The sequence below is a fragment of the Tupaia chinensis genome, unplaced genomic scaffold (genome assembly GCF_000334495.1).
Source record: "Tupaia chinensis unplaced genomic scaffold, TupChi_1.0 Scaffold146177_1, whole genome shotgun sequence".
NCBI classification, from domain to species: Eukaryota; Metazoa; Chordata; class Mammalia; order Scandentia; family Tupaiidae; genus Tupaia; species Tupaia belangeri.
Window position 1 is genome coordinate 2,060,597 of NW_006206032.1, and position 18,727 is coordinate 2,079,323.

Below are 18,727 nucleotides of genomic sequence, written 5' to 3' on the forward strand. Positions count from 1 at the left end.
TTTTATTAGTAGTAGTATTTTTAATTTGCTAAAGGGCACGTGTGCTCACCAGAGACAGACAGACAGACAGACAGAGAAAGAAAATAAAGCAAGCCATAGGTCCAGGACTCGAACCATGGCCAGCCATGTGGGATTCCAAGGCCTTAACCATCATGCCACCTGCTAATCCAACAAAATATATTTTAAATAATCAACTGTGAGCACTGAAATCATATGGACATGCAATGAAAAACAAAATCAAAGAAGTTCACATTCCTTTCAAAGATAATTTAAATATATAGGTTTTTTTTCTGGTAGACCAGCAGGTGATTAAGGCATTGGACTCCCACATGGATGACTCCAGTTCGAGTCTTGGACATGGTGGTTTCCTATCTTTTCTCTCTATCTCGCTCTCTTTCTCTCTCAAGTGCACATGCCCTATAGCAAATTTTAGAATAATTATAATAAAAATAAAATTAAATAATTATTAAATATATACTTTTTTAAAGAAAAGGAGGAATTTAAGAAATTAAAGCAAACAATTTAAAGATCTACAAATGTTAAAGTTATAAGAATTTTATTTCTCTAAAGACAAAACAAAGTAACTACAATCTATGGGAATTTAAATCTGAGATATAGCATTCAGAAATTCTATTAATAAAAGAAGTCACTACCTGAAAGGACATCTGATAAATCTATTTCATCTGACTGGACACCAATGCTGCTGTTGTACACATTTTTACAAGAAGAACCACTCATCTCCAAATCGAAGAGGACTGGATCAAACGGTGAGCTATACAATCCGTATCTGAAATATAAAAGAATGCACTAAAAATTTTCCTGTCAGCCACCTATGTAACAAATTATCCACTTAGTTTTAAAAACAATTTAACTAACAAGATAGCAAAGGATGCTACGAAGATTTAAACTCATCAAATTCAGTAAAACTCAACCGGGTTCTCTACAATTTATACACCAATAGACACTGTCCAGAAGCTCAACAAATATGGTTCCAAAAAGCTAGCAGCTAATGTATGAAGACTCCCACCTAGAGACTGCAAGGAAGAGGTATCAGGCGTCCTTTCTTTCCTCCTGTCACTACAATGACACAGCAGAAAGTACAAAAGTTTTGACTAAAATGTCACTGAAATCAAGATTTCTAAACATCAGAAAAATCTCAGCTCTAAATAAATACCCCAAATTTCAAATGTTGAAGATAAAGCAAAAACTCTCATCTTTTGTTATTTGTCAATTAATTATATTAAAGTCACAGAAAAATAACCTGCAGGAAGGAGAATACTAGTTAAGGACAGTAAGAGTCTTACATAATTTCAACTATAAAGTTGTAACACTACAGAAACAAATCACATTAAACATTAGATGGGACCAGCTGGAGGTGTGGTGGTTAACGGCCAACCACAATTTGAGCCTCAGATCTAGAAGCTTGAAAAAAATCACACCAGGGTCCTGTGTGAGCGAACCCAAAATCCAGAGGGGAGAATAGAGCAGAAGAGACTGCAGCATGGCCATTCCCCCTGGGGGGTAATTTATCTATTTATTTATTTTTCTCTCTCTCCTCCCCCCACCCCCCCCAGCAAGCACACATGCCATATGGCAAAAACCCCCCAAAAAAAAAAAAAAAAAAAAAAACTTCCGTTAGCAAGGAATATCACTTCTAAGTATTCAATATAATTAGCCTCTGAATAACATCAGGACTATTCAAATTACAATGCCAATCATAACCACCCAAAATGCAATCCAAAATAATATAATCCTGAATGTTGAAATCTCAAAAGGTCAAAATCACTCATGTCTAAAATCCCCAAAATCACAATCCTGAAAAACTTCAGTCCTGAATGCTGAAAGCCAAAATCACCAAAGCCACAATTCACACTAAAAGAAAAAAAATTTTAAAAAGCTATACGAGGGTAGAAAACCAAATTCTGTGTTTCTGCCAAATTTATGACTTGTACATGAGTGCATGCAGAATGGACTTCAGTGTGCCCAAAAGAATACAGAAATATAACACAGAATATTTAATAGGGAATATCCATGGGGATATGCATCAAATTACAGAAAAACTTCAAAAAGAATTATACCACATAGAAAATGAACACGAACAAATTCTCCAAGGAAAGCAATATCCTAAAGAAAAAGCTGCTCTCCACCACAATGCAAAACAGACTGTGAAAGTTGGCCAGCTTTCACAGACTACTCCCGTGCAACTGCCTCTAACCCATCCTTTTGACACATTTCATTGTCAAACTTACTCTCAAAAGTTTTTTCTTTTTTGGTTTTCTTTTTTCCCCACTATCTTAAATTGCCCGCATTATTTTTAGAATTTGTTATGCTGTGTGTTTCATGTGTTATGCTGTGTCTCCAATGACAAAGGTATAAATTGGATAAAGAATTCTTAAAGATTCCTAACTAATTAGAGGTATTTTTTCCCGCAAATTTGACTCTACAAAAGTACATCATGGGGCCAGCAGGTGGTGTGGTGGTTAAGTGCTGGACTCCTACATGGCCAAGTATAGTTCAAACCCTGGTGTCAGTAGCTTGGAAATCACAGTAGGCGTGTGTGCATGCGTACCCAAAATTCCAGGAGGAGAATGGAGAAGGAGCAACTGTGGTGTGGCCATCTCCCTGGGAGGTGATTTCTCATTTTTCCTCTCTATTTTTCTCTCTCTCTTTCTGGCAAGTATACATATCATATGACAAAAACATTTAAAACAAAACAAAACAAAAAAAAAGTACATCACAAGGTTGACTTTGTGTTAAAATTTCTGAATAAAGAGATGTCTGAAATTTTTGTACATTTTTATTTGTGAAAGATAATTTTATTCAATATCTCAGGAATCTGGACAGCGGAATATACAATAGTAATCTACCAATTTCTGATCAACCTTGTCAAACAGGTTGCCTGTCATACTGTAGATGACCACAGCTACAAAGCTGGGTTCACACAACTAACAACCACAGTGATGTATTTATGCATTTTGCTTTTTGACCTCTGTCTTTATAAATATAGTTTGTCTGTCTTCTCACGACTGTTTAACAATGGGTGTTAGTACACCTGAATGTTTATGCTTGCTATAAAGCATTCTGTCATTTTTGTCCATGTTTCATAAATAAATCTCTTTGCAAAAATAAAAATATATGGCTTTTAAAGAACTTGCACTATTTTTTTTCCAGAATTATAAGTATTCTGATTTGGGGGGAATTTCAGACCTTAGGGATTCTAACCTTTCAAGAGAGCAACATTCAGAATTATGGCATTCAAATTTGTATCTTTCAGAATTATGCTGAAAACTCTCAAGTTGCTAAAGGGAATAATTTCAAACAAAAGAAGGAAGAAGAAACCTCAGGCTAATACCATTTGAAAAAAGGTAAAGCACGAAGTAAACAAATTTCTGCAACCAAAATGAGTGTTTAAATAATATGCATTAACAACAATTCCGTGTACCGAGAAAGGTCCAACAGTAGTCATTACATATACAAAAATACCTGGTCTGCAGCAAAGCCTCCATTGGTGTTAGCCTATCCTGTAACTGTCGGGACACAGCAGTAAGCAAAGAGGCACAAGATGTACTGCACCCAGCCAAATCTTCATCTTTAACATAATTCAGTAAGACAAAATACCAATAGACAGAACCTGGAAACAACAACAAAAAAAGGTGTTTTGTTTTATTTTCTCCTTTTCATCTAACAAAAAGAACTTTAGATTACATATTTGTCAGTACACCTCTCTTTGCTAGACAGACACCTTTCTTTTTCGCCCAGGTTTTTCCCAAAGTGCATGTGCACTCAACAGAGAGACAGACAGATAGTGAGAAGGAAAGTGAGAAATCACCCCATGGGGGGGATGACCATGCCCCAATCCCTTCTTCTCCATTCTCCTCTCAGGATTTCGGGCACCTGTGCTCAAGCACCCAGTGTGAGTTTCAAGCCATCTGGTTGAGGGCTCAAATCATGGTCAGCCATATGGGAGCCCAGCACCTAACCACCCCGCCTCCTGCTGGCCTGAACAGGTACCTCTTCTGACTAGAAATAAAAAATTTAAGGACAATTTACAAAGATAGACCAACTACCAACTACCTGGAGGGATCAGAGAGGACACTGACAATATGAACCATATGCTGAGGAACATTCTTACACATAAAAATTTTAAATATATTTTTTGGTATCAGGTCACCCTAGGCATTTAGGTATATAATAATGTGAGATGGCTCTGAAGGACATTTTAGAATAACTGGAAGAGTGGAGAGACTATAGGTACTTTGAGCCATACTTTTTGACAAAGAGAAAGGATGTATTGCTTCTTACTACTACCCTTCTCAAAAGACAGAGTGCCAGTGAGTTTCAGATAGCTCAGCTTACCAAGTAAATGGAGTGTATACGGCCAGGAAAATTCACATTAACATTACTTTTTAAAATGACCATAATGATGTGTTTTAATATTCTTTTATAAAACATGAGATATCTAACCCCAGAGCCTCTAAACCAGTCTTTAAGAAACTGTTTTAAACATCAGACTATTATATTGAGCAATGGAGTCCAAAATAGTCTACTCTGTATAACAAAGTCAATACTTTCAGCCAAGATATGTGCTCTACATAAAAGACAAAGCTAAAACAATCACTTACCAACCAACTTTAGAAACCATTTAATTCTAGTAAGCCACAACATCAAATTCTTATAAAATACGAGGGATTTTTGAAAAGTTCATAGGAAATGCACACTATGAAAAACCTATGTATGGGGACCAGCAGTTAGCATAATGGCTATGTTGCTGGATTCCCACGTAGTTGACCACGGTTCAAGTCCTGGACCCGGCAGCTTGAAACTCACGCCAGGCGCGTGTGCATGCATGCCCAAGATCCTGAGAGGAGAATGGAGGAGAAGGAATTGTGGCGTGGCCATCCCCCCTGGGGGGTGATTTCTCGCTTTCTCTCTCTCTCTTTCTGGTGAGCGCACACGCCATATAGCAAAAAACTATGTATGGATTGCAAAAAAAAAAAGTTTTTAAAAACAAAAAAACTTAGATTCCTTTTTTCCATGAACTTACATAAGTATTATAATACCTATCTTAACTGGAAAAAGATAAAACATAGGGACCAGCAGGAGGCATGGTGGTTACTTAAGGCACTGGACTCCCACATGCCAACCGTGGCTCAAGACCTAATGGCTTGAAAACTAATGCCGGGTGTGTGCCTAAAACCCCAGGAGGAGAAAGAAGGCATTGCAGTGTGGCCATCTTCCTGGGGGAGTGATTTCTCACTTCTCACTCTATGGAAGGAACATGTGCCCTATGGCAAAAACCTTTTAAAAAAAAAAAAAAAGATAAAACAAACTTGTTAGATCGTCAGAAAAGTCAAGATGTATTTTTCTGTTTCTCTATGCCAAAATGTATCATTGCTTTCCTGACAACCCACTATTTATGAAATATTATTTATCTGTAATACAGAAGATTGTGAGAAATATGTACAAAAATATAAAGTTAGGTTTAAAGGTCAAATCAGTAACCCTTCATAGCCAAAGTATAAATAGCAAAAACGAAAAGATTCTAAAATCTTCATTATCTTATGTATGTGCTATTTTAGAGGACTGCTTTGTAAATTCCTATTTGCTAACTAATCATTCCCTTTTTTTTTTTTGGGGGGGGGAGAGATTTTTGCTATAGGGCGCTTGCGCTCGCCAGACAGACAGAGACATAGAGACAGAAAGCGAGAAATCACCCCCCAGGGGGGATGGCCACGCCGCAATCCCTTCTCCTCCATTCTCCTCTCGGGATTCTGGACATGCACGCACACACGCCCGGCATGAGTTTTAAGCCACCAGGTCCGGGACGCGAACCGCGGTCGACTATGTGGGAGTCCAGCGACATAGCCATTACGCTAACTGCTGGTTCCCGAACTAATCATTCTTGAAAGACGTTTCCAAAGAGTCTTCAGGTACTAAAAAAAAATCCACTGGTCCGTTTCAGGAAATTCCAGCTTACGGATCACATACAACATACACACATGTCAAGACACCTGGCCCATTTTGCTTATTTGTTTCATGTCCCTGGCATTTTAGCTTCTGACATCTGATCTACAATCATAAAAATCAAACAACTTGGTAGTTTTAATGAAGTACAGAACAATTTATAGACTGGCATAACTTAATACTTAACTGTCACACTAACCTTTTCCTAGGGATATTATTGAACAGATTAGATGCCTATCCAACCGTAATTTATCAATCTCTTAGAAAATATCAATCTCTTAGAAAATATCTCTTGTAATATAAGCAGGACCAGCAGGTGCTATAGTGGTTAAGGCACTGGACTCCGACACAGTTGACTGTAGTTCAAGTCCAGGCCCCGGCAGCTTGAAATTCATGCTGGGCACAAGTGCATGTGTGCCCCAAACCCTAAGAGGAAAATGGATGAGAAGAAATTGCAGCAAAGACATCCTCGGGGGGGAGGGGGAGGTGATTATTCATTGTCTGTCTCTCTAGTGAGCACACATGTCCTACAACAAAACTTTCTCTCAAAAAGAAAAAAAATACAGATTAAGCTACGGGGTGTGATGTCAGGGGAGAATAGTCACTATATAATCCTTAGTATACCCGTGAGATGTTCACTATAGTTATTAGTAACCTATAACTATTTGTGATTAAACTAATTTTACATACCACCAGTAGCTGCTGCAGGTAAAAATGGCATATTATCGAGTAATGCCTTCAACAGAACAGATCCGAATCCTGGTTGGCACGGGTCACATTTTCCATTACTAAAAAAAAAAAGAAAGAAAAACCTTTTTTTTAAATTTTAACATCATTCAAGATCTAAATTCAACCCTAAGCCTGGTAGGTATACTACTAAAAACCCTTAAAATGTATTCAAACTAATTATGAAAAAAACCTACTTAATGCCCAAGAGACACAGAAAATTAGTAGGAACTGAGTATACTAAGTGACTTTGTAAGAATTTTCTTATGCATTAAGTTACTAATTTTACTAAAACAGATAAAAAGCAGGTACAGTCAATATTGTCCATTAGCTCTTAAATACTTCCTAGATGGTTTTACTTTCGAGGTTTACAGAAAATAAGCTACAGGGTCAGTGGTGGCCTGGTGGATGGCTGGATATCACTGAGCCAGCTCTGTAGTTTGAGTCCTGGAAAGGGGGCTTGAAAAATACATTCTGGGGACATGTGCGTGCAGGTCCAGAATCCCAAGAGGAAAACAGAAATAACAAGATGGCAGTGTGGCCATCCCCAACACGAGGTCCTTTCTGTCTGTCTGTCTCACTCTCTCTCATTAATAAGTACACACACTCTATGGCATATTGATTGTGTGTGTGTGTGTGTGTGTGCTCTCTAGAAAGACAAGAGAGATAGAAAGTGAGAAATCACCCCCCAGGGGGGATGGCCACACCACAATCTCGTCTCCTCCTTTCTTCTCTCGGGATCTTGGGCACACATGCACATGTGCCCGGCATGAGTTTAAGCCACTGGGTCCAGGACTCAAACTGCGATCGACTACATGGGAGTCCAGCGATGTAGCCATTACGCCAACTGATGGTCCCAGCATATTAATTTTTTTTTAAGAAAATTAAATAAGATACATAATGTTACAAAAAAAAAAAAAAAAGTCCAGTAAGACTGGCACATAACAGGGGACGAGGCTTCTGGTGAAGAAAAGACAATCAGGCAGGGCAGGAGTAGAAAGAGAGGAAGGGTTTGACTTACCAAATTCTCCAACGTGCTACTAACAGGCAGAGAATTCTAGTAGACTTCTTTTATTAATAGACTTATTTAATATGGCATTTCCTCCTCCCACAGAACCCCAAATTCTTAGGATCTCAATAGCCCTCATCAACTTAGGAATTATAAGTTTTACATACATTAAATGAGGATCAAATTAGACTACAGACAAGGTATCACCCATATGCTGTAGATGTACCTACAAAGTATGCCTTCAACTTAAAAACACACCAACCTAATGCACAAGGCTAGAAATCGGGCACATTTATGGGCTATACTTCGTCCTGCCTCAAAGAAGCAAACACGTACGATGTCTGAAAGACATTTTCGTGTTTTTGAAAGTAGGCTCTCATTTCCTTCCTTTGAGCTGCAAAACAAGAGCAAACATTTAGACTAATTTTAAACTTCTAATCATAACATCCACAGAGCAATCAGTGTTAAGTAAAACCTTAACCATTCACCTTCCAGGTCCATTTGAATGTACTCCAGCTAACCAACAGAGTGTATCCAACACGAGACTCTGGGAATGCTCTGTGATCTGGCCATCATCTGCTTTTCTGCAAAGAGTGCTAAGAAGTTTCTCATGAAATTCTGAGAACTGTAACATGGCACATCGTTGAACTCTACACAGAAAGAAACTATTATAAATATATTATCAAAAGGGAAAAATTAGACTAAGCTATCACATCTTGGTTGGAATATTTTAGTTGAAATAACAAATATCATGGTAATGAAAAAACAATTTTTAAAATAGCATATATAAAGTGGGCAAGGTAGTATTAAGCCCATAACTGCAGTTACTTAGGAGACTGAGACAGGAAGATAAAAAATCTAAAGCTAACCTGGACAATAAAGTAAGCCCCTATCTCTGCAGGAAAAAATAGCATAAATAGACTACTTTGTTAATAGAAAGTTGTTTTTTTCTTTTTCTTTTTCTTTTTTTCTTTTTTGGAGAGGTTTTTGCTATTTGAGCGCATATGCTCACCAGAAAGACAAGAGAGAGACAGAAAGTGAGAACTCACCCCCAAGGGGGCAGGGCCATGCCTCAATCCCTGCGCCTCCTTTCTCCTCCCAGGATCTTGGGCATGCCCGCACACACGCCCGGTGTGAGTTTTAAGCCACTGGGTCTAGGACTTGAACCACAGTCAACTACATGGGAGTCCAGCAACATAACCATTACGCTAACTGCTGGACCCGGTAGAAAGTTTTAAAACAAATGAAGTTTATGATAATATGTCATAATCTGACAATGATGGGTCAGCCAGGTGGTGTGGTGGTTAAGGCAGCTGGATTCCCCCTGGCCAACTGTATGGTTTGAGTCCCAAACCCTTCAGCTTGACAAACATGCTGGAGGGACTGGCAAGTGGCATGGTGGTTAAGGGCATTGGACTCCCACATGGCTGACCACGGTTCAAGTACTGGTTCTGGCAGCTTGCTTTTACACTTTCCCTTACTCTTTCTCTCACTCTGTTCCTCTCTGGACAAATTTAAAACTAAATAAATAAAGTTAATAAACAAATAAAGTTATATTTTTAAAAATTTAAAAACATACTGGGCACATGTGCATACATGGCCATAATCCTAAGAGGAGAGGGGAGGAAAAGGGACTGTAGTATGGTCATCATCCATGGGGAGGCAGGAGGGACACTTTCTCACTTTCTCTCTTTCTTTCCCTCTCTGTCTCTCTTCAGTGAGTGTATGTGCCCTAGAGCAAACTATTAAAAAAAAGTCTGACAAAGAATGAATTAATTTCAAATTACATTTCTTTTTTCTTGTCTATTTCTGGTATTTAACAATTACTATATAGAAACAAAGCATGAACCAATGAAACAGAAAAAGAATTCAAACTCTAAGATTATAATTATCTAAAAAAAATTTTCAAATTTCACAGGTAAAAGTCAGACTCTTAAACCTTTGTTGGTATGTGTTTTTTTTTAATAACTATCAAAACAGCAGGAAAACGCTGTACCTTTCCTTAGAAATTGAAGTTTTCTTAAATCTTCGAATGGTGACCGAGACTTCTTGAAGCAAGTCACAACCCCGGAGGTTTTCAGACTTACGGCTGCCACTTGCATTTTCATTTTTAACATTAGATGATTTTTCCTGAACATACAAAAATAAACAATTGAATAAGCAAATGAAATTACAATATTATTTGCTATTTAAGGTGTGAAGTAAAAGAAATAAATTATGATTATCAAAACATAAGTCTCAGATTGAAACAATTAGCTGCTACCTGCATATTCAGTAAACAACTAATAATCCCCTTAACTATAATAGAAGGGGGGAAAAAAAGAAAAGGCAACATCACTATTTTAAATGTAATAACCCAATGATTGAAGGTCATAAAACGGTGCCAGCCATGGTGTGATGGTTAAGGCAGCTGGATCTCACATGGCAACTAGTTCAAGGTTCGAGCCCCAGATCAGAATGCTCGCAAAACATGCTTGGTGCAGGATCATGTGTGCCCCAAGTCCCAAGAGGGTAATGAAGGAGTTGGGGATTGTGTCATGGCCATCCCTCCAACATGTTTGGTGCAGGATCATGTATGCCCCAAGTTCCAAGAGGGTAAGGAAGGAGTTGGGGATTGTGGCATGGCCATCCCTCCAAGGGGGTGATTTCTCATTTTTTATTTTCTCTCTCCAGCAAGCACACTGGACAGAGTTTGTGCCCTATAGCAAAAAAATTATAAACTATAATCCCAAATCCAATTCCCAGTTATAGCACTTAAAAACTAAATGAGGGGGGTGGCAGATGGCACAGTGGTTAAGGTGCTGGAAGCCCACATGGCCAACCACAGTTCAAGTCCTGGACATGGCAGCTTGATTTCTCTCTTTGGTCAAACTGAAGAATAATAAGAAGTAAATTTTAAAAGGAAGAAAAGCTAACTGTAGTATGCCAGCTTCCCAACTGCCAAGGTTTACTCATTTTCAATATTTAAAAACTGAAGACAACAGAACCTGCTCTGCCTACCCAAGTTATTTAGAAGATTAGATCAGATAAAGTACACAGAAGTCCTTGAAAAATCAGAAGACCTACACAAATACAAGGTGATTAGTGTAACTGATATTGCTGGGTATTTTTTCCTTATGAATAATGATCACAGAGAAATAAAACCTCCAAAGGTCAGAAAAATCCAAGGCACGGTACAAACCTAGTAGTAGAAAATCAACCATGAATATTATGACGTATCTCTAAAATTACTTCTCCACTTCTCTTCCTACATCCTCTCAAGTCTTTGAGATTAAAAAATTAGCTTACCAGTAGAGAAGACAGGAAAACAACTCAAAGCTACAAAAATAAGCATTATGAACTAAAATAATTACAAAGGGAAGTACCTGCTAACAATTACTCCCAACTGAGTATATTTTATAAAAGCTAGTTCATTTACCTAGAGTTAGTGCAAAACATTTTCTTCTTATATTTATGTCACTACAACCAAAAAAACAGAAATAATTCAAGTGTCAGGTAGTCATCAATTCCCAATAGTGTGTCAGTTTACTTTCTATGTTTAAACTAGCATTGCTTTTGTTCAAAATGACAATTTCATACCTTGCCTGCCGCAACTTTTGCCAAGAGTGAAGCAAGAGAGTAACCCTTGTTACTTTGGTGTTTTAGAGATGGAAGTCTTACTACAGGTCGTATACCACCATTACAAATTTCATCTGTTCCTCTTTCATTCACTGCCTTAACATGGATTAGAAAGGAACGGTATTTTCCTCCTGCCATACCTAGAAAAATGGAGTAGAATGAGGTAAGTAATTGAATCACCAAAATTATAAACTGGTTTTCAATTTCAAAGAGCAAGCCAAATAACTCCAAAAAAAGGTACACTAGGTCAAAATTTTCAAATCATATTATTGAAGTATAATTTGGTAAAACAACCTTTATATGTTGGTAGAAGAAAAAAGAAGGTCCAGAGTTATATGAACAGTCCAAAAAAAAAAAACACATTTTCACTTCATACCAAAATTTAAATTTAAGTTTTACACTCCCAGGGAAAAATGTAACATACTTTAAACAATATGAGAGAAGAAATTTTTATGTTTTTGCTCACCAGTGTACCGTCTAACACATCATAGGGTCTCAAAAATTTAATAAATAAGATAGTCAAGAAAGCACAATAAAATGGTAATATATGCTATTTCTGCAACAAAATGTAAATGTGCAATGTGTACATACATTATGAGAATGTACACTAGTTATCATTGTCATTTAGGTGTTCAGCTATTTTCTTTGGGGAAGGCTCTCTATGTTCAATAAATTCCACTGCCAAAGTTCTTCAACAATCAAGTTGTTGGCTTTTTAAATTCACTCCCAGGAAACGAAAACTAAAAAATGTCCTACTACCGATATTTCAATTACCCATCTAGTAGCCCCCCCCCCTTTTTTTTTAGAGAGAGAGACATTTTTGCTATAGGGTACGTCCACTCGCCAGAGAGACAAAGAGAAACAAAACAAGAATCATCCTCCCGCGGGGATGGCCATGTGGCAATCTCCTCTGGAACCAGGACTAGAACCATGATTGACTACGTGGGAGTACAGCAACATATAACCATTATGCCATCTGCTGGTCCCACACATTTGTTTTTAGAGAGATTTTTGCTATAGGGCGCATGCGCTCACCAGAGAGACAGCAAGAGATAGACCACAAATAAGAAATCACCCCCTCAGGGAGGATGGCCACACTGCAATCCCTTTCCCTCCTTTCTCCTCTTGGGATTTTGGGCATGCCCACATACATGTACGCTGTGAGTTTGAAGCCACTGGATCTGGACCATGGTTGATATGTGGGAGTCCAGCAACATAATCATTACACCATCAGCTGGTCCCAACAGCCACACATTTTTGCATTTACAACACTAAAATCATTTAAAAACCCTCTTTTAAGGGAAAATACTAGAACAATACACAGCCAACATTCTAAAGAGATGGGAAAGACAAAAATGACAGTATGCAATGTCAGATTACATGGGGGAGCCCGGTTAGGTCATACTAGGTCACCCTGTAGTCATTTCATTCCGCTTTTTCAAAAAGTATTGAGGCCTCCATGATATAGAAAGGACAATCAGGCAACCAATTACTTTGGCTGTCAGCAAACTGATAGAATTCCTAATGATGGTCCCAAAACAAAACAATATTTTACATCTTTAGCATGAGATTTTCTTCCTCATCTTTTTTACAACTACGGTATTCTTTATCCTGCTTTTATAAAATATATTACTTCACCTTTAACAAGTTTGGGGCTTGTTAATGTCAACATCCCAGCATGCCCTGATAGATCAAGGCCACTAGCAAGCCATACGGGCCCACAAAGAATATCTTCTTTATGGTCCTCTAAAAATGGACACAACCTAAGACCTAAAAAGAGAAACACAAAATGTTCTTTAAAATTATTTTAAGGTAATATTTAATAAGCAAATATCCATCCCATTTATATATAATACCACCACACAAAATACCATACTTAGAATGTATTCAAATAAGAAATCATTGCCATGCTAAAGAATTGTAATCAATCGTTTCATATATTATGGTGCTTTTTATTCCCTTGATTTAAAAAAAAAAAAAGAAAAATTTATAAAACCATGACTTGATTTCAAATCCCAAGGTATTGAAAATAAGAATGCAAGTATTAGCGCAGCTGTGTTCACAAAGAGGAGCTGAAAGTTAAAGCATATTGCCAAAGCAGGATTACAGGTTATTTTTTTTTTATCATATTCTTAAAACCATGTTTTTGCAAGCCATAGGAAATCTTTGCCAAATGTGATGCATTCGGATCACTACTCCTTTTACTGTCATGGACAACAGCTCTATGATTTAACTCACACTGTGATTCCTCTACATCCATGTGCTGCATTTCTTCATTCAAATCAACCAGGGACGGTTTCCCATTTTGTTCCACTTCAATGTTAAGAGCTGGAGACAAAGGAAAGGTGATCTGCCTATCTACTGCTGTTTCTAGAGGATAAAAATATTAGTAAACTTAAATTTGCTTAATATCAATAATTTATGTGCCTAAAAATCTAAAAATTTTGGTTAAATTGGGAAATACTGTGATTTTCATCACGAATGCTATAAGATAGTTGTCAGGAGAAGAGGAAAATTAGGTTCAATTAATTCATTAATATACTCTTCTCTCTTTCCGTGGTAATGAAATATTCACCTGAAGAAATAATTTGCTGGCAACTAAACTAAAAGCTTAGTAAAAACCCTAGGAATGCAAAGTACAAGAGCCTACAGTTGTAAAAATACTAAGTTAATACTAATGCCTAGACCTAGTTAAATCAAAACTTGTCACAGCTCAAAGGAATACACACAGACACAAGCATACTAATACATACTCAAACTCACATAAATACACAAACATATATGCATATATAATTTTTGACATGGGAATTTTTTTCCCCCCGATTTCAGTGTTTGAACCATTGGTGTTAAGTTGGCATTTTATGCTGGAATTACCCCTAGCCTTTTTAGTTAACCTATCTAGGACAAAACACCGAGCTGTAACATCTAGTTCCTGACATGCTAAATGTGTACAGTCTATTTTAATAACAGTATAATAAATTCTGAACATGTAAGAAAGACAAATAAAACCAAGTAAGTTTTTGGCTTTATAAAAAAAGATTGGCTTCAGACATAATCTTTAAAACTCTTTGTTTTCATGACAAAGTGTGAACAAAGTTTACAGTCCCTTTAGGAAAAAAAAAATGTATAAAGCTAGTAGTGCTAAGTGAAACTAATACACAAAAAAACTAATCCAAATTCTCAAAAAACATCATTTCGTTATTTAAGTTTATGTAATTCTGAACATTACTTGAGTTACTGAAATTTTCAGCTCTGAATTTTTTTCTGGATCAATTCCATAAATGAAATCACAAAAAGTAGAATATACAAATGGCAAGGGGTAGCGAGGAAAGGGCAATCAAACCTAGGTAGCCAAGTTGAGTACTGACTTTTTTAAGAAACCAAGCTTCAAACATAAATCTTGATCTGTTCTTACCATTGACTTTCCCTAAGCCTGGAGCTTTGTTTTTCAGCAGTGTCACTTGTATCTGTGGAATATTGGTGATGTTTGAGTTCAAAACAAACTTGAAGTCCACATGTCCAACCATACAAGCTTTAGGTAAAACTAATTCAAATACATGTTCATCCCAGCTGTTGCTGTCAAGTAAGGGGAAGAAATGCTAAATAAAGCGAAAATTTAACTTCAGCAATAATTATTATCATTAATATCACCCTTCCTACTACTTGATTTGAAGTTAAATAAAATGTAATGTTTCTAGACAGGATTAAAAGAGAGGATAAGTAGCTCCCAATGTAGAGGTTAAACTTAGGGCAATGAACCTGAGGAACTTACAACACTCTTGATATTTGTACATACCAATATACCCTGGGGCTCAAAGTATGGACTTCCCTGTGTCAGAATTAACCTGTATATTCCTGGATCCCATCCTAGATCTATGACTGGGGTCCCAAGATTTTCATTTTAAAACAAGAACTTCCTGTATTTCTTATGAGAAGTATAAACTATATATATATGAATATATATATATGCATGTAAAAATATATGTACACTCACTTTCGTTTAAGTGTCAAAAAGTGAAAACCTCTAAATCATATTGCTCCACTAAATTAAAGACTCATATCCAAATGCTTACCAGATATTTAAAACTCATCGTGAAAAAAAATCGTAATTATATCATCCTAAATATCAGTAAACAGAAGCTCCATTTTTTAATTAGCCCAAGTCGAAACTTCAGAGTCATCTTTGACTCCTCTCTCACACATATGTTCAATGTATCAGGAAATTCCTTCTGCATCTAAATTATAGTCAGAATTTTTTCCACAGTCTCCATCACTATTCACCATGATCCAAGCTACCATCACCATTTTGCCTGTATTTCCATAAAAGCAACCACAATAGAAATCATGCTATCACTGCCCACCCCCATTAGAACCACCTATAATCTAGTCTCACCACAGCAGTTAGACATATTTCTAAGACAGAAATCACATCATACCACTCCCGTGTTCAGAACTCTCCCAGACCTTTCCATCTACACCTCATGCAGGATAACAGCCTCCCTGCTCATGATGTGGTGCCCAGCTCCTACCTCTTTCACCTCACCACCAATGTGGCTCACCTGTATTCACTGCACTCCAACAACGATGGCCTTCTTGTTCTTCCTACAGCTCATAAAATACACTCCTCAGGTCTTTGTGTTTGCCTCGCCTCTCAGTTAGTATGTCTTAAGTAAGGCTTTCTCAGTCCCCTCATCTAAAAAGATCTCATACACATTTTCTCTCTTCCTCTCACACGCATGCTCATACCCAACAGCTACTGTGGTAACATTTACCACAGCTTTTATGACCATATTGCATTATATGTATTTGTTCACTGCTATTCACCACTAGAATGTAAAGTCCACAAGAATGATATTTTCAGTGCCTAGAAGGGGGTCTGATTTTACAAAACAAGAATTTAAATATTTGGTAAGGAAATTTATGGGCAAATTCATTGCCATGGTGAGTTACTATTTTATCCCACAATTAAGAATAAGAAGAGAGCAATTTCAAAAATTCAAAAGACAAATGAAAGGAACAAAGTTATTAATATATAAAGTTAAAAGACATACTAATATACCTAGAACTTCTATGTTATTTCTAACAAATACATAATATGGACATAGAAAGAACTTGGGAAACAGTGTTACCTGTCAGTCTGTAGCTTCCAGGTCCGAGTATGCTGGGCAGCATCTCCATGGTGCTGCTGATGCAAATGCTGAGGATGCCTCCGCTGCTGCTGTTCTTGCTGAACTTCTACCCAGCATGGAGGAACAGTAGCTGAAAACCGCGGAGTCAAAGTCTCAAAGCGGGTTAGCTCCACGAGAGATGTCAAGATTTCAAGGGTGAATGGCTGGTCCACCAGTAAATCAACTCCTTAACATTAGTGAATGCAGTATTTGAAACAGGTTTAAAAAAAAAAGAAGATGATGATGATGAGATGAAACTTGAATTCATGGTTTTTGTCTATTCAATTTGCAAAATACCTGCCAAATGCCCTGAAAGCTCACAGAGAGTTCAGGCATCTGTACATAACTAAAGAATATGATACACCACAGAAGAAAAGTTCACATTACATTTTTAAATTATACAGAGAGTATTTACTATTGGACAAATCCAAACCCAAAGCATTAGAACAGGTCTTACCAAGATTTAAACTCACCCTACATTATTATGGGAAACAAAAACAGTGGTACTAAAATGCAAGCAAGCTATTTAAATCAGATAATTAACTTTCAGACTATGTTACTTATGAAACAAAATACTAGACATCAGCAAGAACATAACATGAGGGACCAGCAGTTAGCGTAATGGCTATGTTGCAGGACTCCCATGTAGTCGATCATGGTTCGCTTCCCAGACCCAGTGGCTTAAAACTCACGCCAGGCACGTGTGCTTGTGTGCCCAAGATCCCAAGAGGAGAACAGAGGAGAAGGGACTGAGGCATGGCCATCCCCCCTGGGGGGGTGATTTCTCGCTTTCTGTCTCTCTGTCTCTGTCTGGCGAGCGCACGCACCCTATCGCAAAAAATGTCTCAAAAAAAATAAATAAACCAACATAGTATGTATCCTTGTATAATAAATTTAAAAATAATTTTTAAAAATCCAAAGCTTTATTGATTGCAAGTAAATACAAACTGAGAAATTAAACTGTATTTTTTCCACTTCCGTGGTAATTAATATCCTATATACATACCAGTATGACAAAAGTAACAACCTGCTTTGGATAATTTTTTTTACAAATATATATTTTTCGTATCTGTGAAATGTCTATTAGATAAAGTTGAGAAGCTGTTGTTCTGATTTCAGTTAATAAAAATAAGTTTAAAAAAGACTGAAATCTACACTCTGTATGTTTAAAATATCTTCACAAAGAAACATGACACCAAGTTTTATAAAAATCATTACAAATTTACTTCAAACTACATCTTTTTCTCAAAGTTTAAATTATTTTAAATCTGATTAAAACCATATTAAACAGTCTGTAAACATTAACATGACAATGCCTTTCTTTACATTATTTATTTCTCTATAAACTAATTCATCTTTTCTCAAATGAAATGTATTTTATGTACTTGATATAAAAATTCTTCTCCATTCTATCAGTAACCTACAAAATATGAAAATATACGTATGTTAGCTTTTCATACCTAGTTGTATAGTTAACCAAGGAAATTAAATCATGAGAAATTACAGCAACTAAATGATCATTTTATCTACAAGAAATCATTTGGAAATATTTAATTATCATTATAAGGACAATGGTATACAGTGGGTAGGAGCCAGAAATGCATCAAACAGCACAGAACAGCCCTCCTCAACAAAATTCAGAAATTATCTAATTCCAAATGATAATACTGCTGAGGTTGAGAAATCTTAATATATAAAATAGTGTAAATGAAGACTGTTATATTAGTAATCCCTAAAAATCACTAAAGCCAACATATACTACACTAGTAATAACTAAAATGTGTTTCCAGGGTAAGAGAGAATACCCAAACACCCAAATGTAAGTGCCCATGACAATTGGTTACCAACTTGAACAATCGTTTCTATCTCGAATGTGTTTGAGTTTAAACATACTTTTCACTAAAAATTTACTGAACTTATTTTAAATGCTAAGTTAAGAAGATAAATGGTGGTAAGTAGCACGAGTAAAGTAAGAGCTGGAAGCACAAAAAGACAAAGTGTAGGTATAAAAACATGAGATGAGAAAGCTTAGTGCAACATGTGAAGAACCTGAAACCGAATCACATTCTGAAGTCATGAAAAGTACATTATAAAACTAGAGAATGAGAAGCGAGGTAGAGCTACTTCATGAAACACCACAAAGCAAGTAAAGACTTTAAAGTAGAGTAACATGCTGTCATTATTTCTTTGGGAAAAAATAATACTGATAACTTTGAACGACAGTGAAGAACACAGGTAGGGA

At 36.7% G+C, this 18,727-nt stretch overlaps 1 protein-coding gene across 1 annotated transcript in view; it reads right to left on the reverse strand.

Annotated features, from left to right (window-relative positions):
- The window catches only part of BIRC6 (baculoviral IAP repeat containing 6), a 266,821-nt gene that overhangs the window by 166,968 nt on the left and 81,126 nt on the right, over window positions 1–18,727 (reverse strand). The window contains exons 13-23 of the mRNA XM_006168813.3: window positions 16,447–16,672; window positions 14,733–14,893; window positions 13,556–13,645; window positions 12,956–13,087; window positions 11,279–11,457; window positions 9,696–9,829; window positions 8,188–8,349; window positions 7,962–8,093; window positions 6,655–6,752; window positions 3,484–3,631; window positions 654–787 (exon numbers count right to left, since the gene is read on the reverse strand). Of these exons, the coding sequence (XP_006168875.1) occupies window positions 654–787; window positions 3,484–3,631; window positions 6,655–6,752; window positions 7,962–8,093; window positions 8,188–8,349; window positions 9,696–9,829; window positions 11,279–11,457; window positions 12,956–13,087; window positions 13,556–13,645; window positions 14,733–14,893; window positions 16,447–16,672 (1,596 nt within the window). The remainder of the gene's footprint in view (window positions 1–653; window positions 788–3,483; window positions 3,632–6,654; window positions 6,753–7,961; window positions 8,094–8,187; window positions 8,350–9,695; window positions 9,830–11,278; window positions 11,458–12,955; window positions 13,088–13,555; window positions 13,646–14,732; window positions 14,894–16,446; window positions 16,673–18,727) is intronic.